Source organism: Brassica oleracea, chromosome C2 (assembly GCF_000695525.1).
Source record: "Brassica oleracea var. oleracea cultivar TO1000 chromosome C2, BOL, whole genome shotgun sequence".
Taxonomy (NCBI): domain Eukaryota; kingdom Viridiplantae; phylum Streptophyta; class Magnoliopsida; order Brassicales; family Brassicaceae; genus Brassica; species Brassica oleracea.
In genome coordinates this window covers 46,964,426-46,984,571 of record NC_027749.1, presented here as the reverse complement: position 1 = coordinate 46,984,571, position 20,146 = coordinate 46,964,426, and the positions used below count along the sequence as shown (strand labels likewise).

General features: G+C 35.6%; 4 protein-coding genes across 4 annotated transcripts; 3 read left to right on the top strand and 1 right to left on the bottom strand.

Annotated features, from left to right (window-relative positions):
* Positions 1-12: 12 nt before the first annotated feature.
* LOC106324674 (chaperone protein DnaJ-like) lies at positions 13-3,633 on the top strand. Its single transcript, XM_013762633.1, has 18 exons — positions 13-299; positions 376-469; positions 559-633; positions 716-807; positions 893-976; positions 1,072-1,110; positions 1,203-1,298; positions 1,415-1,459; positions 1,560-1,647; positions 1,733-1,797; positions 1,896-1,970; positions 2,131-2,203; positions 2,421-2,512; positions 2,606-2,677; positions 2,793-2,849; positions 3,002-3,050; positions 3,165-3,231; positions 3,312-3,633. The coding sequence occupies exons 1-18, from the start codon at positions 213-215 to the stop codon at positions 3,403-3,405; spliced, it is 1,344 nt and encodes a 447-aa protein (XP_013618087.1). The 5' UTR covers positions 13-212; the 3' UTR covers positions 3,406-3,633.
* A 736-nt stretch (positions 3,634-4,369) lies between these two features.
* On the top strand, positions 4,370-5,259 carry LOC106325053 (40S ribosomal protein S27-2). The gene is made up of 4 exons (XM_013763077.1): positions 4,370-4,447; positions 4,528-4,629; positions 4,723-4,751; positions 4,945-5,259. Exons 1-4 carry the CDS (start codon positions 4,445-4,447, stop codon positions 5,063-5,065), a joined length of 255 nt encoding a protein of 84 aa, XP_013618531.1. The 5' UTR covers positions 4,370-4,444; the 3' UTR covers positions 5,066-5,259.
* Positions 5,260-8,755: 3,496 nt separating this feature from the next.
* LOC106325458 lies at positions 8,756-9,606 on the top strand. The gene has a single exon (XM_013763506.1). The coding sequence runs from the start codon at positions 8,807-8,809 to the stop codon at positions 9,359-9,361; it is 555 nt and encodes a 184-aa protein (XP_013618960.1). The 5' UTR covers positions 8,756-8,806; the 3' UTR covers positions 9,362-9,606.
* Positions 9,607-13,007: 3,401 nt separating this feature from the next.
* On the bottom strand, positions 13,008-17,890 carry LOC106327006 (respiratory burst oxidase homolog protein D-like). The gene is made up of 8 exons (XM_013764998.1): positions 17,080-17,890; positions 16,837-16,999; positions 16,576-16,624; positions 16,184-16,297; positions 14,674-15,486; positions 14,486-14,581; positions 13,454-14,246; positions 13,008-13,369 (listed from the first exon to the last, which is right to left on the bottom strand). The coding sequence occupies exons 1-8, from the start codon at positions 17,708-17,710 to the stop codon at positions 13,260-13,262; spliced, it is 2,769 nt and encodes a 922-aa protein (XP_013620452.1). The 5' UTR covers positions 17,711-17,890; the 3' UTR covers positions 13,008-13,259.
* Positions 17,891-20,146: the final 2,256 nt, after the last annotated feature.

Below are 20,146 nucleotides of genomic sequence, written 5' to 3'. Positions count from 1 at the left end.
CGGGTCGGGTTGACCCGGTATTGTGTGGCGAGCAAACAGAAACTGCGTCTTCTACAAAGTTCTGAAGCAGCAGCATCTTCCAAAACAGGGTTTTGCTAGGGTTTTAAGCTGTTTGGCTGTTCTGTCTGAGGCTCCCCTGAACCCTAAAATCTCCATTTAATTCGAGCATTAGATATTTATAAAAATCGAATCTTTAAAGGCTTCGAGGAAGAATGATCCCTACCAATGGCGCAAGGGTTCTTCGCTTGTTGACTCGTCGATGTCTCTCCTCACCGCTTGTACAAGATCTTACCAATCAAGTCAGTTCGTCTCTCTCAATCTCTCTCTATCTCTCTTTCTACCTCTCTCATACTCTCAGTTCATGGGAATCTGCAGAGACTCAGGGGAGTAGCTATTGGGAGCTTTAGGAGATTGAATACTGGTACTACCAATCCTGCCAAGTTTCTTGGAGATTACGCTTCTAAATCTGGTAAATTTGTGAACTGGTTTGTGTGTGTTAATGAGTCAAATTGAGTTGTTGTCGGAGAGGTTGACATTACTTATGTTCTTGTAATGAAGGGGATGGTCGGAAATGGATCAATTTTGGAGGTTTTAATTCTAGTTTTGGTTCGACAAGGTCTATTCATGGAACAGGTTAGCCTTGGGAGCTTCCTTGACTCTGACAATTGTTAGGTTGTTTTGTAACTGAATCTCTAACGGTCTTTTGAATAATCAGGTTCGTCGTTTATGTCGGCTAAGGACTACTATGAAGTTCTTGGAGTGAGCAAGAATGCTCCAGAAGGTGAAATCAAGAAGGCTTATTATGGGGTATGGTTGAGTGCTTGCATCGTTTAGTTTGTTCATTTGATAGGCCTGCTAGTTTCTCATTGGTTGATGCTTTTGCTTTTTGCAGCTAGCTAAGAAACTCCATCCTGATATGAATAAAGATGACCCTGAAGCTGAGAAGAAGTTCCAAGAGGTCTCAAAAGCTTATGAAGTGAGTTTGTCTCCACATCTTGGATGAAACCGTTTGGTATGAACTGTTTAGAATCTTATACTGAAGGGAATTTTTTTTTTTTTTTTTTGGATTAGATTTTGAAAGATAAAGAGAAGCGTGACCTATATGACCAGGTACATAGGCCTCTTATTTTATTTTGAGTTTCGTTATTACAAGCTGTAAATGTTTGTGCAGATGTGATCTAAGTTTGTTGTAATGTCTGCAGGTTGGGCATGAAGCATTTGAGCAAAATGCTAGCGGCGGTGGGTATCCAAATGATGGAGGTTTCGGTGAAGGGTTTAACCCATTTGATATCTTCGATGTAATACTTTTATTTTCATATAATATGTTGCATACAAAATAGTATTTTCTACAGTTCATATTCGTTGATATTTTGAATGCAAATGTTAAAACGCTAATTCTTTTTTAAATTATCAGATCTTCAGCAGGAACAAGCAAGAGTTCGGAGGCCAAGATGTCAAGGTATATTACCATCTGCTTTTTTTTTTTTTAAGAAGTAACTTTTATGCTCCATGATTAATACTTTTCTCTTTTTTTCTTCTTCCTTGTGTACTGTTGTAAGGTTTTGCTTGAGCTTTCTTTCATGGAAGCTGTTCAAGGATGCTCCAAAACCGTGACTTTTCAAACCGAACTTGCTTGTAACACTTGTGGTATGTGTATACTCTTACACAATCATTTATATGTTGATATTGTATCAATCTAAAGTTAAATTTTTGTTCGTCCTCTTACATTTAGGTGGACAAGGTGTTCCTCCTGGGACCAAACGTGAAAGATGTAAAGCCTGTAACGGCTCTGGGATGGTCAGTGTCATGTTACAAAACTCTAGTTTGGCCACTGTAATTATGATTTTTTTTTTGTTTTAAATGGTTTTTAAGGTGAGACTGTTACGTTTTTTCAGACAACAATGAGAAGGGGTATGTTAAGCATCCAACGAACATGCGACAAGTGTGGTGGAGCTGGTCAAACCTTCTCAGTATGTCATATTACACTTTATATATCATGTCATATGAATAGTGTTTATCTGTGTGTGTATGTCTAAATATCCCATTTTCTATTAGATCCATCCCAAATGTTTTGGTCCTTAAAGTAGGTTTGGACCACTCATCAATTTTCTTATGTTGGGGTTTTGCTAGAGTATTTGCAAATCCTGTAGAGGGGGTAGAGTGGTTCGAGGACAGAAGACAGTGAAAGTCAATATTGATCCAGGTAATATATATATTTTTTTTTTGGCATATATTATCCATAATCGCTTGACGCTTTAATTGAGATTATTGATTAGGCGGGCGTCTAGATATTTTGAGTGTTATCGGTCTAGAAAAATTGTTTTGTTTAAATCCGATTTGAGAGCAGTAAAAGAAAAATCTGTGTAGTCTTCACTCTCCTTCAAGCTCTTGAGTTGTACACATTTGTTGAATCTTTGCAGGGGTTGACAATACCGATACCTTAAAGGTGTCAAAGTCTGGTGGGGCTGATCCTGATGGTGACCAACCTGGAGATCTATATGTTATTTTCAAGGTGACTTTACTTAGTTACATACTTTCCAATGGACAATCGTAGTTAACAACGTTGTTACTGTATTCTCAATAACTCGGTTGTGTTCGTTTTCAGGTTCGTGAAGATCCTGTGTTCCGCAGAGAGGGATCAGATATTCATGTGAATTCGGTTATCAGTGTTACTCAGGTGAAGTAACATCTCTTGTCAATCATGTCTCTAAATTGTTCATAGGTGCTTTGAACTTCTAGTGTAGTGTCCATGAGACCATTTTTAACTAATTGTATATTCTTCATCTTGTCAGGCCATTCTTGGAGGAACCATTCAAGTTCCAACCCTCACCGGTGATGTTGTTGTGAAGGTTTTTGAATATTTTTCACATTTCTTACATGTTTTTAAATTTTACCGTAACTTGCCGGTTAATTGCTAGTTAATTACAGTTTCAGTTTAGTTTCAAGGCTGCTCTTGGAACTGCCTTAGAAATTCTAAACTCGGAAACTCTTTTTGGTGCAGGTCCGTCCTGGAACCCAACCTGGTCAGAAGGTAGTGCTAAGAAATAAAGGTGAGCTTTCTTTTTTTTTTGTTTTGCTTGTGTCAGTTTTAGAATACTTGAAGCTGTGAGTGTGATGCTTCTCTGTTTGTTTACTTATCAATTGACATTACGATACAAACACAGGTATTCGAGCAAGAAAGTCAACTAAATTTGGGGATCAATACGTGCATTTCAACGTCAGCATCCCTGCGTAAGTCCTCCCCCATAACTTGTGTTGTTTTCATGTGAGGCATCGTGATCTCTTATGTTTTTGTTTATGTACTTTGGCAGAAATATAACGCAGAGACAGCGTGAGCTGCTAGAGGAGTTCATTAAGGAAGAGCAAGGCGATTATGAGAAGCGTACAGCTTCTGCATCTTCCTAGGTGAAAGAGTATTGTTTTTGTTGCCCTGGCAGTATCAGCAAACCTTCTTGGATCATCTTCTTAATCGAGATACAACTCAGACATGATTGAAATCATGTTGCGTTAGAAATTAGTGAAAGGGTGTATTGTTTTTGTTTTTTATTCCTTCGAACTGATTCTATAGAAAATTTGATTGTGGAACCATTTTAAATATTACTCTCTAAAAGTAGTAAGATTTTGTCTGAACCATTTTCTCTGTGGATACAATGGAGGGTTGAACACATCAGATCTACTCTTATCATAACTTTGCTGTTCAGGAACTTTCAATTATGATCCTATGGTGTTCAGCAATAACCTTATGGATTTATCAGATGAAAGAACAATTAATTGTTCTCATGACATATCTGCTAAATGTATACGCCATGGCAAGCCCGACATGTCTACCAATTTTTTCAACCATGACTCGGTTCTTTGTTGTTAATGAAATCTAACATGTTACCAAATATACAATGGCTGTAACTGCTAAAATATTTAAGAACCGATGGAATGGAATACAAAAAAAAATTGAAATAGAATTCCTTTCATTTATAATCAAATTTGTTAAGAAATGATTCTCTTTGTATTTTATATATTTAGTTGTGGAATTGATGGAACAAATATTCGACTCCATTCGTGTCAAATAGTGAAATATCGTTTAGAATCAATGGAATAAGTCTTTCGACACCATTCTATTCCAAAAATTAACAATCAAGTTGCAGCTAATATATTCTGTCACTAAGTTATTTGAGGTAGACTCACGAGTCACGCACACATGCTAAACTGATACTAGAGTCTAGAGTGTAGACATGTTTGGTGAACTTTGTCTTCGTGATACTGGACTACAATCCGAACCAGAACGAGTAATGGGCTGGGCCTATCGAGCCCAACGTAGGCCCACACACAGCCATATATATATATATATATAGTCCACAAAAATTGACATTTTAGAGTGATTTCTCTTGCATCCTCCGTCTAGGGTTTTCACCAGCTCGTCTTCGTCGCATTTTCCTCTAACGCAACAATGGTGAGATCTCCTCTCTCCGTCTCTCCTCGTCCTTGCTCTTGATTTTCTGAGTTTTGTTTTTGGATCTGTGGCTCTCTTAGGTTCTCCAAAACGACATCGATCTGCTCAACCCTCCAGCTGAGCTCGAGAAGAGAAAGCACAAGCTCAAGCGTCTCGTGCAGTCTCCTAACTCCTTCTTCATGGTAACGTCTTTCTCCCTCTCTCTTAAATCAGTAAGACACGACTGAACTCGATACAGTTAAGTCTGATGTTCCGTGTTTATGTTCGTGTTGCAGGACGTTAAGTGCCAGGGATGCTTCAACATGTGAGTTTTCTAATCCTCTTGTCATTGATTCGTATGTTGAGTATATAGATTGGTATTACAATGTTAGGAAGAATCTGTTTAGTGTTTTGTAAGAAAACTGATGCTTTATTTAATTGGAGAGATTGGTATTAAGAAATTGCTGTCGAGTCTAGACATTACTGACGCATTGTTTGTGTAAATTATTATTTTGCAGAACGACAGTGTTCAGCCACTCGCAAACAGTTGTAGTGTGTGGAAACTGTCAGACGGTTCTGTGCCAGCCCACTGGTGGTAAAGCCAGGCTCACTGAGGGATGCTCTTTCAGGAAGAAGTGAAGAATAATTCATCTTTTTACAAATGTTGCTGTGAGGGAAGTCAAGATCTTTATTCAGTTTGCTTAGTACTTCTTATTGTATTGTGACGTTCTTTCTTTTTTTTGATTATGAGAAGATTTTGAAACTATCATCAAACCACTAGTTGGATTCTAATTCGTCTGCTTTCATTTAGTTATAAATTATTCTCGCATCAACTGTCTCGGCTCTTGTTTATTGTCTTCATGTCTGTTGTTTTGTCATTTCTAAACAGCCATTCTTTAATCTAATGGAAGCTTTGTAGTTCTACATAGACTTATTGAATGGCTTGTGGGAAAGCATTTGTAGTATTGCTACGACTTGGAAAGAAATCCCCACATTGGTAAGGTTGTTGTAGCCGTAGGACTGAATGTAGCAGATTAGTGATTCTGATTTGATGAATTGGACGCAGCTTTTGTTCTTAGCATTGCTGAGCATCGAAAAAAATAAATATGGTGTTTTTGGTCCAATGTATTTCTGTGTAACAGAGGAATGCTATATTTACCACGAAATGCTATTTTTTTTCCAAAATATAGACAAAAAAAAATAACATTCTTCTATTTATAGAGGCAAATATAGCATTTTTCTATTATAGAAGAACACATTGGAGCAAAAACACCGTCTCTATTTTTGCTTCATCTCTAGAGATGGGTTGGATATGGTAGTTTACTCTATTTTTTCTTTTAAATAGAGATGGTGTTTTTGCTCCAATGGTACTCTATTTTAGAGTGAAAAATAGAGTGATGAACAAAAAAATAAAAAAATTATTCTATATATAGAGTAAAAATTAGGTTTACACTATTATAGAATAGAAAATAGAGTACCATTGGAGTATTTTTTATTTTAAACTCTATTTTAGAAAGAAAAATAGAGCGGGGTTAGAGATGCCTTGATCGTATTTATTCAGCAAACTCAACTTCCTTTTTTCTAATTGCTAGGAGTATGGGCCTTTGTGCCGTTATCCCTCAGCCCAAGAATAAAACATGTAAATATTATTTTACCTTGACGACCTCAGTTCTCAAGATTCGAAAGGTGACCTTTGAGGCGCGCTGTCCGAAAGCAAATAGCCAAAAACCTTTGATATAATAATATCTAACGTGACATTTTAATTCCTCAGGAGAAATCTAGTTTTGTAAAATCTTCTTATCGGTTTTACGTACTACTGGAAATACGTAATATGATATTAAATCTACAACTTGAGCTCAAGATACAAAATTTTCATATTTTCTGTCACGACCGCTTGGTAAACTATAGCACACTTCACATATTTAAACACATGCTGTATTTTCTGAGATAAAAGTTACATTCGATTTCGATTTTTTTTTATTAAGCTTATAAACCAGCGCAAATGATTTGAGTATGCCTTGTTTCCTTTTTGTCTAAAAAAAAATCTCAATTCGGATATCCACTAAACATCTTATTGAGTGTGAGATTTGAATTTGAGATCACATACTTTAACTAATGTTGATACACGACAAGACAAAGTATAATATCTAAATTCTAAAATATCTAGAATTCTAGAGTAGGGATTAAAGTATGGTGACAAGGGAAATAGAATCTTATAAAGGTTTAGATATCATTTGAGCAAGAAAATTCGCGGCGCCTTGAAATGTGAGACCAAAGTGCGTAAGCACTTTCCAGTTATACAAAACCATCACATGCAATCAGTTTCCTTCCCCGGATTTTAGAAAAGTAAATAAAGAATAACTTTAATAAAGAAGAAAAATTAGAAAAGTATTTGTTAAAGCTACGATTTAAAGAGAAGTACAATGAAATTACGTCGCCGCTGGATAGCTTAAGCTGTCTGTAACTTTATCCAAGCATCTTCTCCCATTCTGATACTTTTTTTCATAAATTTTATGAAACCTCTTTTAGGTAAGAAATAATACTTTTGTTTTGATGATTTGGTTGTAAAGTTGCTTTTGTAGGAAAAGTTAATCACATTTAATAACTCGACTAGTCGTTATTCAATCAAATCTTTGAACAGAAATGGAAAATGGTTTGGACTCCTTGTGAATTTTACATGAATAGCGAGTCTTGTTATCAGATGCACTAGTTAACAAGTATAAAGTATAATACGTTGATAAAATCATAAATAAATAGACCAAAAAACAGAATTGTATGTTATTTTTTTTGTTACCGTGTTATAATAGATATAAACGATATAGGACGGTTGACTCCTTTCACCGCGTGGAATACTATTCGTCTTTCTATTTTGAGTCCGGAAAACATGTATGAGCTCACAAACTAGCTACATGTTTGCAAAGTTTTAGTTGAATTTGTTTAAGTCTATGACAAAAAAAAAACTAGCTACTAGTTGACATAAACACAAACAAATCAACTTGTTTAAGGTCTCCTGTACAAATAAACCTTTAAAGGCTATCTACCTAATTAACCCCTCAAAACATTAACATAGTTAGTTCGCCGTACTAATTCTCTCCTCATTGCATGCACTAGACAATCAGCTAAAGACGCTCCATGGGCTTCTGCGACTGCACGTCTAATTTTTTTGTTTTGAGAAAACGACACGTCTACTTACACATGTTGCACATCTATTATGACCATTGTTCGAAACTACGCTAGGCGCTAGTCGGGCGGCAGCACCGGACCTAGCGAGTTATAAAAAAATTGGGGATTAAACGGAGATTAATTGGGGCCTAGGTTTTAATACGATTTAATGTATTTATAATATGTTTATGTAATAAACATGATAATAATAGTTTTAATACGTGCTTATATATATAAATATATGTGACAGATGGACGTAGAAGCACCACAGTCCAGCGGCTTCTGATGTTTATGTAATCTTAGGAGGTAGTGTGTTCGACTCTCCAGCACATATCTTTTCCACTATTTTTACATGTGCGATTTTGAAAAAAAAAAAAAACTTAACTTGTCCCACACCGGTTAAGAATGAGGAAGAGAGGTGTTGAAGTCTCTTATAAATACAGGGACAAAGTCTACTTAATTCACAGACAAATGGGCTCCCATTTGTCAACAAAGTCCAACTATTAAGCGCTTTAAATCGGTTTTAATCCGATTTTTTAGCGATTAATCGGTTACTTTATTGTTTAATCGGCTTAACGATTTGTTGAACCGATTTGGTGAAATCGCGGCGGTTCGGTTCCGACGAGCGCCTAGTCAACCGACTAATCGGCTAGGGGCCCGCGTTTTCGAACAGGGATTATGACGTAGCGAACACGAACCAAGTTAAGCAAACATTTTTATTCGTTTCAAATTTAATGGCAGGTCTGATACTTTATAATATGAAAATAAAACCTATCCGACTCATCTCCAAAGTAACCCGTTAGGTCACATTTATATATAAAATTAACATAAAATTAGTATCTCGAGAATCTTGAACAAAGTAAAAGACATTTTAATTGCATACGTTTGTGAAATTGTAGGCACGATGCAATTTGATAAAAGGGAGCGTGACATAAAGCCATAAAGGTTAAACATTAAAAGTAAGTCGTCCACTACATCAAATGATGTAATCTCGACGTGTCAAATTGTGAGAAGATTGCTCCGCCATTAAGTAAACCATTTAGCCATTAATTAAATTTAAACAATACGACAAAACTCATAAAGACGACTCGTTACGTTAGCTTTTGAGTACACTCTTATATAAACCCCTAAAGGCTCTCACCACCAATGTTCCTTCCCATGCTAGTTAAGTAACACCAATAACATTTATTTACTAAAGCTTATATTACAAAGAGAGAAATGAAGAAAGCTACGGCATTGATGAAACATGTCGTTGCATTGTTGAGTTCCGCAGCAAAGGCGAAATCTATAGCCATAAAGAATAAAACAAGTGCTTTCAAGACAAGACTCCTCATGTTGTCCCTTGTGAAACATGAGAAGCTCGGGTTCCGTTCAATTTCCAACAAGATCCACAACCTCCTAGGCCATTCAGATCAAGAGCAAGACTACGACCATGAACAAGACAATAGCAAGGCTATAATCCTCTACAACAACGGGGAAGTGGCTCACTGTGAGAGTTATGACGTACAAGGCGAGGAATGTGACAAGTATCCTGACCTGAGGCACACGTTGTTCGAAGGTGAGGAGGATTTTGGGGACTTGGAGGAAGGCCAAGGAAGTTCTGTCATAGATATGGTGAGGAACTCGAAGAAAGAAGAAGGAGAGAGTTTCAAGCTAGAAGATGAGATCGACCATGTTGCGGATCTCTTCATTTCAAGGTTTCATAAGCAGATGAAGCTTCAGAAACTCTTGTCCTTTAAGAGGTATCAAGAAATGCTAGCACGAGGCACATAAAATCACACACGTATATATATTTATACACGTTGGCAATAGATTCATATTACGATTTGTGCTAACGTTCATATTTTGTGTTGTCAATCATAAATCCTTCCAGCCTCTCATTTTTAGGATCAAATATCATGATCTATTTAATATGATTTCAGTTATTAAGTTGGGACAAAGGAAGGATCTGTTTTGCAATGTGTGTTTCTTCCTCCTCGAGGTCGTATTATATGTTTAAAATATTTAATATGCTATAATATTGGGCATTCTTTTTTTTTGGCTTATAAATTTCAGTTAGTCAGGTTGTAGTTATTTTTTAATGAATGTTAAATTTATTCGAATCAAAGACAACAGTTGTTAATTACTAAAGTTCTTATTAATCTATAAGGTAACAAATAAAAAACTTTTACGAAGATAAGTGAATTAACTTAGAAGAAGATAAAGAAATTTAAACCGGGGCGTCTAGCTCTGGTGGTATAGGGCTCACAGCTGTGAGTACCGCCACCTGGGTTCGACTCCCGGCCACTGCGGATTTCACATTCGGGACGCAGCGACACAGATTAGTCCCTTGTACTTAGGAAGCCGTTGGGGAAACTGTGTATAATCAAGAAAAAAAAAAGATAAAGAAATTTAAGAAAGCAAAACGAATTGAATTAAATATTTGTTTAAGATTTTTATATTGATTGTGTATATGATAAATTTATAATCCTTTAAACTCGTACTGATGTTCATAGGTTTAAGATTTTTCCAGAATTAACAAAGGTGTAGATGTCTGTAACTTTTGTGGTTGCACTGCAAAGGTCACTAAAATGTCTATATATGTGTTTAAGAACGTGCATGTGCCGAATCACAAGAAAGTTAGAGTTGGTGGAATGGAGTTATCAACCGACTTGACAGGTCCGTAACAATATACAGTGCAATATGCTTTTTTTTCTTTTGTCAACTTCATTATATTTAAGCCCATTAGGCTAACATAAATACAAGTGGATCTTTTATAAACACAGCTCAATCACACAACAAATCCACCCAAGCCCAACAAAATTAGATAAGATTAATAACACATGTTCAAATCGAGCTCTCTGGAAGCTCTTCCACGTGTCGCTCTACGCATCTGTTGAAGGATGAGCCGTCGCTTGGTTTGCATGAGATCCCACCGATCTTCTTCTCCGGCTAGAAGCAAAAACTACTCTCCGACCATGGTGAGATTCCTCCGGTTTGATCCACTTGCTTCCCCCTTCTCTTATCTACCGTCGAGACTAAGAAGATTTCAAGACTTCCTCCGGATGTGAACAGCAGTGAAAAGCTTCATAAGAATCCCGGAAAGAGACTTTGTTGAAACACTTCTCTATATGAGAAACTTCAACTCTACTGAGTCTTCCGAAAATTCCCAAGCAAAATCAATAAACTCACTGACTAAATTTGATCAGATACTTTCCTTAGAGGCACATGCCAATATTTTAGAAAGCAAAGATTGATTCTTTTCAAATATTAGCCATGAGAATGACCGGAATAAAACCATCATCTCCTCAATATCAAACGGGATTTAAAGAGGGTGAAAATCAAAAGAGAAGAGAAGATGATACTAAACTAAAACACCACAAAAAGATCGCCAAGCGAAGATGATATCTGCTACCAGAAATTTAGATCGATCTTCAAGATCGAATTTATTAGACAAGAACAAACAAAAAAAACAAAAGGGAGGTGGTAACCGGCGGCGAGAAGCCACCGGCCACCGGAAACAGATTTTTTTTTTTTTTTAGTCTAGTGAGAAGTTAGAGAGAATAGAGAGAGAAAGTTTTTTTGAAACTCGAGTATTGGTGTTCAGTGCAATATGCTTTAGAAATAAATGTTTGAAGTTGGTTGTACTATGAAGTGATTGTGATTGGCAATTATATCTATACTAGTATTGACGAAGCATGGGAATATTTTTTCTTGCAAATAAACACATTTCAGTTAATAATTTTTTTTACTGCTTCAGTGTATACTACTATAACTTTTGAATATATATATATATATATATATATATATATATATATATAACACAAATTATAAGCTCATTTCAGAAATAACTAAAGCATGGACAAAAAAAACTAAAGTATGGAAAGTGGATTGAATATTTTTCTTGACATGTTAATTTGAAATTACAGTAAAAGAATTATAAATATAAGTGGATAATCCGTTATTTTGAAGAACACATAATCATAATGATTTTTCCATGTTTCAGTTTCCTTTAACTGTTCTCTAATGTTATGTACGAATAAGTATACACACGAAAGCATTTACCTTCTTTATTAAAAAAACTCGTTCTTCTGAGTTTACAAACAGTTGGATGCATTTGTGACTGACATCTGGAATGCTTTCAAATTATTTTTAGTGGTTGAATGTAGTTAATTAACGATAAGTATTTACATAAATTATTGAAACTTTTTTTAAACTATTTTACACATTGTCTTGACTAAGACGGCCGAAATGGTCAAACAATAATTTAGAGCATTGACTGGTTAAACGTTTTGCATCTCATTTTATCTAACCCACTCGTCTTCGACCTTCGCCAGATTTACTGTAGAATAGATCTCATCTAATTTTCAACCAGCTTTATGTCTCCTGCATATGCATGTCTGTAGCAAATAAAGATAATTTAAAAACTGAACAATACATATATTTATGCCTTTTTTGTTTACTCAGATTTTAAAGAATTAGTTTCTTATGAATTGGTTATCCATGAATATACCTGAATATTCTGGAAACCATGCAACAAAATCCTTTGGTTAGATGAATCTCTCCATAATCGCCATACCCCAATAGCAATCCCTTCCGAGTCGATGATTTAAAACTCGATGCTTTGAAAGAGAACACATGTATATCGATCAAAATATGCATGCTTTAGATAAACTTGTCCACGATGAAACATAGAAGTTTCACATTGGTGCAAAAAAAGAAACTTTAGTAAAGGTAAAGGATCAGTTGTTTCTCTGAGCAACCGAAGATAGTAAAAAACTGAAGGTTTTTGGTTTTTTTAATGAACTTGTATATAAATTTGTTGATGATCGAACTGATCTCAGTTTATGTGAAAAAGGTGGGGAAAAGTGAAAGTGGTGGGGATCGTGGTTTCAAAACGCAAAACAGGGGAATAAAATTTGTTGATAAAATCATTTTTAAGTTTTTTTTGACGAAAATATATTTTTTAAGTTTTTAAAATTGGCACTAAGCAGTTTCTAAAATGGTGGAGTCGTGGCCTCGAATGAGAATGAAACTTCTCCTTTTTAATCCGAGGATACTAATGATGCATTTTAATTTTTTTTCCAATTAATTTTGATACAAAATATATGTAACGGAAAGTAAAACTGAGTGGGGTGGAGTATTTTTCTTTTTTCTTTCTATATATATATATTTTTTTGTTTTTTTGTCACATGTCAATTTTTGATTAGTCAGGCGATTTGCGTTTTAATATATAAAGGATAAGGTTAATCAAAGAAAAAAAACGCAAGCGTAAATAGATAATGGGTAAATAAAGGACCTGCAGCTTGTTTTCTTTTGAGGAAATATCATGCTGATATTTCTATAAAGTGTGTCGGAAAAGGAGTAATAAGAATCAAAATTCAAAATCAAAACCTTGTGTACTCATTAAAGATATGATAATTACGAGTAGAAAACTATGGATAATTACGAGTAGAAAACTATGGTGAATTAACTCCATAAGTACATGTTCACAACACCAAGTCTGCAACTATACTTCTACGATTTTATACTTAATTCGGCATTAAACTAAATTCCGTAAAACTGAACATAAAGTAGGAAAAAAGAAACGAAGGAATACAACTCAAATAGTTTTTATAAAAGAAAAATATCTATATGCAGTTTCTTGTTTTATTTCTCGACGCAACTTCCTCCCAACTGGTATATATTGGAATTAAAAGTTCTCTTTGTGGAAGTCAAACTTGGTGCTCGTCTTTCGAGAGAAATCCAAAGCTAGATTTTTTAGGTCCTTTGTCAGGCCTGGTGCCCCACAATAGAAGACTCCTGCAATCAAATTCATTTATTTAATTTAAGTCGTTTATCACATGATAACAAGATTAAAGCGGTCAAGATTAGTTCGTTACTTACCGATTCTTTTGTCGGGATGCTGAACAGCGATCCTCTTGTACACTTGTCTCCAGTTAGGTTTAGCGAAGTGTGACTTGACCCGTGTCCCCGAGACGACATCAACTCCGTTCTTAGCGTGTTGTAATGACTGAAGCATAGCAATAAGAGCAACCCTAGCATCTCCTTCCTCGTACACACTCGTGCAATAATTGTGTAGCTCGATAATCCCTTCATCGTCCAGCTCCGAAACCTCGTCCATTATCCCCTTAAACCACTCAAACGATCCTTGCTCTCTAGTCACCCAGTAGAAATAAGCTTTCCTCGTCCTAAACCCTTTACTATTCTCATTACTACTATTGTTCTCTATGTCACTATCACGGTCACGAGACTTCATGTTGTTGATAATGTCCTTGAGAATGCTGATCATAGGCGTGGCTCCAATACCAAGACCTACAAGGAGTACCACGTCGTATTTCTTGTAGTCTTGTGCTGGAGCACCGTAAGGACCGTCGATGAGGATCTTTGGGAAGGCGATGGAGTCTCCTCTGTCAGCTCTGAGGAGACCGCTTTTACCGGCAGTAGGAGGTTTGCATACCTCAGAGAACACGGTCTTGAGTTTACGTGTCCAGTCACCAAGCGTGCGGATGTGCACGCTCACGTAGTCGTCTCCTGGTGCGGATGTGATGGAGAAAGGATGCCACTCAAAGGGAGAGACGGCTCTACAGTTCACGAACATGTACTGTCCACTTTTGTATTTGAATCCTTGTGGCTTTGTCATGTGTAGAGACAACACGTTCCCGGGGTACACAGCCACCTAGTTGTTACATATATACAAACTATATTTAAAAAATTGTTCAAGGAAATTTTCTCTAGTTTAAATCAAATAATTTTTTTGATATAAAATTGTTTTAAAGTATTAGTTAAAATACGTATATTGAGATATCAATTAAAGTTTCACATTGGAAATTTAGAAAACTAATGTTTTAAGTATATAAAAATGTGCAACTCAATCAATTATATATCTAGAAATCTAGGTATGTATGTATATCTGACCTTGACAATCTTAACCGGTTTGATGCTTGATCTGAAAGCACGGATCAGCCTCTCCGACCCATACAGAAGGATTGGTACCGCCAGATACATCCATGTCTGCAAAAATGATACAAACATGAAGTATTAACTAACCAAAAAGAGAATAATATTAGATAAGAAAACATAGCAGTCAGGTTTGAAGAGCATACCGTTTTCTTTTCCCAACTCTTTGTGAGGTAGAGCTTGATACCATGGACAATGAGAAGAGTATAAACAATGATGAACAAATGGTGAGAGTACCAAAAGGCATTGAAACCTGTAAGCTTCTTGAGGAAGTTAGGTAAGTTAAGCTTGTTACGACGGAACCAAGGCGTAGCGAGTGTAAAAGCTATAACCATTAGCACAACCATCACAATACCAGTCCACCCTTCCACTTCCTTCACAAAATGCCAGTAGCTCTCCGGTTGCTCTCCAAAGTACTGTATCATCGGCTCATAGGTCTCCTCATCAGCGGCAAGCAAGCGCGGGAAATCACACGCTAAATGCGACACTACATGGAGCAAAACCCCGACCACAATCCCACTTGCAATAACCTTATGGAAGTTGAGATTATCATCGAACGGAACAACAACACCTAGCTTGGTCTTGTTCCTAAGCCAAGTGATGGTGTTTCGGCAAACAGGCAGCAATATAAGAGCCATGTTGAATTTGAGAGTCTCTGCGCCTCCTTTGGCGACACAAACGCAATAACGCATCACGCCAAAGGCGTCCTTATTGTTCCGGTACTCAATAAATTTGTAGGTGAATAGGCCGGCACAGATGGCAAGCCATAGCATCATGATCCATATTCTCTGCCAGTTGTCAATTACGAAATATTTGATTTTCTCTGACCATCTCACCAGAGGGTTGCTCTCTGTAGTCGGTTTCAGTTTCTGGCTTAGCATTTGGCTTAGTATCCTACTGTCTCCAATCCGTACAGACTGGTTTGGTGCTTGTAACAGCAGCATTTCCAAGTTTTCAATCTGTTACACCAGTTTTCACGTCATATTATTTAACTATAATATTACATTCCAATATTAACGTTACAAATTCATTTTTAAACATTTTACATCAGTTTCCAATTTTTTTTTAAATACTCGGATATTTAGATGCCGTATAATACCTAAGAACATAACTGGTATTTCATTAAATGAACAGTATAAATAAAAAGAAAATATTATTGTGAACAATATAAGAAAAATAAAAAGGAATAGTTATCATTATTCCTTTCAAATTTTGATATATATATAAATATATATATATATATATATATTTTTTTTTTTAACTTCTTAGAATTAGAGGAATAATAAGGGAACATGTATAACATATATTCTTTATAATTTATATAAATTTTAAGGAATGAGTATAAATTTACTATTTTCATTTTTACTATTTGGTCACTATTTATTGTTTTATCTTTTTCCTGGTATTACTACTATATTAAAAAAAAATTATGTAGATATAGTACTAGGTAACACACCTATACCTAATTAATCAGTCTCTTATCATTTTATCAACGCTTGACGACTTTTTGTTGATTAATTTATCAAGATTCCCGTTAAACTTGACCAAGATTTTTATAACCATGGATTCTTTTTAGGTTGTTTCTAGTGTTTTAAACGTGGTGAATTTACAATATGTACCACTAGTGGCTGAGTGGTGAAGGTGGACCATACGTACCATAATGTAACCAGCATTATCTGGGTCCAACTCTTCCATTATCAGGGCTGCATATTCTTTGGCCTGCTTCTGAATATTGGAGAGTTTGTTTGCTGAAGCACTGAGACTAATAATCTGCAATTAATCACCAAAAAGTGTGACATAAATTAATAGCCTAAACAAAAGTAATAAACACTACTCCATCTAATCTATTACCATTATTGTCGTGTTCACATGCAGTTAATGAAATTTATGATATTAACAGATAAAGTCAGTGGGGTTTGCGCGTGGACAAATTTGTCAAGGTAATCAACTAAAGGATATATATGTTTTTTGGTCACTAGTAAGAAGAATATATAAAAATAAAATATGATAGAAAGATGATAAATAATGAATGGTGTGTGGTTTCTCACCTCAGCCACCTCTTCTTCTGTTACTCGCCCATCTTCATCTTTATCCACCCTGACCACACAATGACATCATTTGTTCAGTTACAAATGCACTAAACCTCAAAAATGATAAAAATAACTAAGTAGTATTATATTGATCCTCAACTTCTGGTGACCGTTTAATTTCAAAAACACTATAATTAAACAACCATAGTGAATAGTGATGATCTATCAACCGTAGATATTAGTGGGTTATTGGGTAGGTGAAGATAAGAAAAAGCTTACATGTCAAAGAAGACTTGGAGTTTTGCATCAAAGCTTTCATCTGATATCTGTTCCCAGAAGAACCTGAGTTGATCCTTGGTGATTGCATCGCCGGAGATGTTGTTCCGGTGAGCTAGTGCTCTAAAGAGCTGGTCAGCAAAGTCTTTTGATTCCTTGTTCATTCCTAAAGAAAGTCCAAAATTAACATAAGTGGAAAACATATGTAGCATAAACATTAGTGCTTGAATTAGAGTTAATATGTACCTAAGCATTCCCAAAACTTGGAAGAGAGTAAGAGGCCGTTGGACTCAAGAGAGAGTTTATCAAACCGTTCTTCCACGGCTGGCCACGCGGCGGTCTTGGTGGCGATGAACTTAAGACCTTTAAGAGCGTGTATGGCGGCAGAGCTAGTGCGGTCAAACCGCCGCACGGCGGGGGAAGGGCGTCTGGAGAATACGCGGCGGAGCTCGCGTGATGCGTTCTTGATGCGCGAGGAGGTGCTACGGAAGAAGGATAGTGAGCTGGACTTGTTGAGGCTGCTCTCGAGCGTCTTCTTGGTCAAGAGTGTCAGCTCTGGATCTTCAAGATTCTGAGGTCCTCCGGGACTCGCTTGCTGGACGCTGTGGACAGCCACCGAGTCATCCCTGATGTCTAGCGTGATCTCCACGTACTCATCGTCTTCACGGCCACCACCGACACCGCTGATACTGTTGCTTCTCCTTGGGTGATCCGCAGCAAATCTAGCGTTTTTCTTGGACGCGCGTTTTGGCCGGCCAAGCGGGCCGCTGAAGGCGGAACGGTTGCTGGGGATGGTTTCGTTGTCGGACTTTGTGTCCGAGTTAGTTCTTCGTAGAATCCCAAGTTCATGGTCGTTACCTGAACTGCCTCGTCTCATATTGACAAGAAAAGCCACAGTGATCTCTTCAAGAGTAAACGATATTTGTGAGTTTACTATACTACTAATCAAGAGAGAAATCTGCTCCCAAAAGGTGTTTGATTTTTTTTTTTTGTATATGGAAAAAATTGAGTTTTGCTTAAAATATATATAGAGTAAATGAGGAAGAGATGAAATAAATGTACATGCAAATTGCAATTCATAATGTGATAAATATCGGAAGGTAGTGCGAAACTGTGGATAAATGGACGTCTCCGGTCTGGTCAAACCATTTTTTATTCATGGGTTCACCCCACGGATGAATCTCTAGATTAACCAACCCTGGGATAATATAAATTCCGTATTTTTTAGAAAAGAAAATAAAATATTATCAAGTTATATTATATTTAAAAAATCAAAATATAAAAAAAAATAGTAGTTAAAGAATTTTTTTTTTTTTTTTTAAAGTCGTCAGCAAAACACTAAACTCTAAATCATAATCCGTAAACCTAAATTCAAAACTCTAAATTCTTGGGTAAACCCTAAATCCTTGGATAAATCATAAACTCTAAATCAGAAACACTAAACACTAAAACACTAAACCCTAAATCCTAAACCCTAAACCCTTGAGTGTTTTAGTGTTTAGTGTTTTTGATTTATAGTTTATGATTTATCCAAGGGTTTAGGTTTACCCAAGAGTTTAGGTTTTAAAATTTAGCGTTTAGTGATTAAGATTTAGGTTTAGTTTTTTCTTGACGACGTTAAAAATATTTTTTTTGTAATTACTACTATTTTTTTATTTATTTCTTTTTATCTTTTTATTTTTAAAAAATAATATAACTTGACAGTATTTTGTTTTTTTTTTATAAAAGATATCGAATATAAAATAACATAATCTTGTTGGTTGGTGAACTTAGAGGTTCAGTCTAGGGGGTGAACCCAAGAATAAGTCTTTTCTGACCATTTATTTGACTGCTTTTTAAGAGTTATTCTTGGGTTCAGCCTAGGGTGAACTTCTAGGTTCACCAACCAATAGGATTTCATTATTTCAAATTCGATATCTTTTAGAAAATGAAACGAAATACTGTCAAGTTATATTATGTTTTTAAATTAAAAAGATAAAAAAAAATCGTAGTTACAGAAAAAAATATTTTAAAAAATATTTTAACTTCGTTACCAAAACACTAAACCCTAAATTCTAATTCCTAAACCCTAAATCCTAAACCTTAAACCATTGGGTAAACCCTAAACCCTTGGATAAATCATAAACTCTAAATCAAAAACACTAAACACTAAACACTAAAACCCTAAACCCTAAACCCTTGAGTATTTTAGTGTTTAATGTTTTTTATTTAGAGTTTATGATTTATCCAAGAGTTTAGGGTTTATCCAAGCGTTTAGAGTTTAAGATTTAGGGTTTAATGATTAAGATTTAGGATAGGGTTTAAGGATTAGGATTTAGGGTTTAGTGTTTTGCTCACGACGTTAAAAATATTTTTTTTTGTAATTACTGCTATTTTTTTTTATTTTTTTATTTTTTTATTTTAAAAACATAATATAACTTGATAATATTTTGTTTTCTTTTATAAAAGATATCGAATATAAAATAACACAATCCTATTAGTCCGCGAACCTCTATAAGTTTTTTTTTTAATTGTCTTTGTATTTTGTTTGTTTACTATTTCTATCGAGTCATTTTACACATCATCACCGAGTCATTATATGTCCACATATATAAGACCGTCATTATCCTAGAAACCCCATTTGCGGTTTCTTAATTTTTTGTTTTTTTTTTTTACTTTTTCGAATTTAGAAAAAAAAAAATTAAAAAGGAACCAATCGCGAGCCACCACGTGTTAGTGGGGCCCGCGAACAGTATAAGAAACCCTTAAAAACCGACTAGTATTTGGTAGTTTTAGTAACCGATTTTTTTAAAAACAATTGATCTTACGCGAGATCCACACGCTAAGAACCCATCTAATATCTTTGGATAAAGATGCTCTAACCCTGTGTGAATTTGGACAGAGGAAAAGAGAGACTTCAATTTCGTAGAAGAACTAGATAGTTTACTTTATTTAGGTTTTGTCTACACTTGTAACTAGAGTTATTGAACCTTGTAATAAATATGTTGCTTTCGACATTTGACTTGTAAGTTACCGCACCTAAAGTTATAGCCGGACATCATTCATGTACAGCTCCACGTGAGATGTATCTTTTTGAAATCTTTTTTCTTGTTTCTAATACTAAAAGAGTAGTAATTTATTATAGATCTTAGAAGTAATTTCCATCTATGCGGTTACTATTTGGTTATCAGCAATATTGGTATGGTACAACAGGTGGATTTTAGATCCGTGAGGAACTATTCGAGGACACATCTCCCGCATAATCATTGTATAAGTAGACTTCGAAGTCTATCAAGAGCGAAAGAAACTAACAAACCTTACGCACATGGTACTT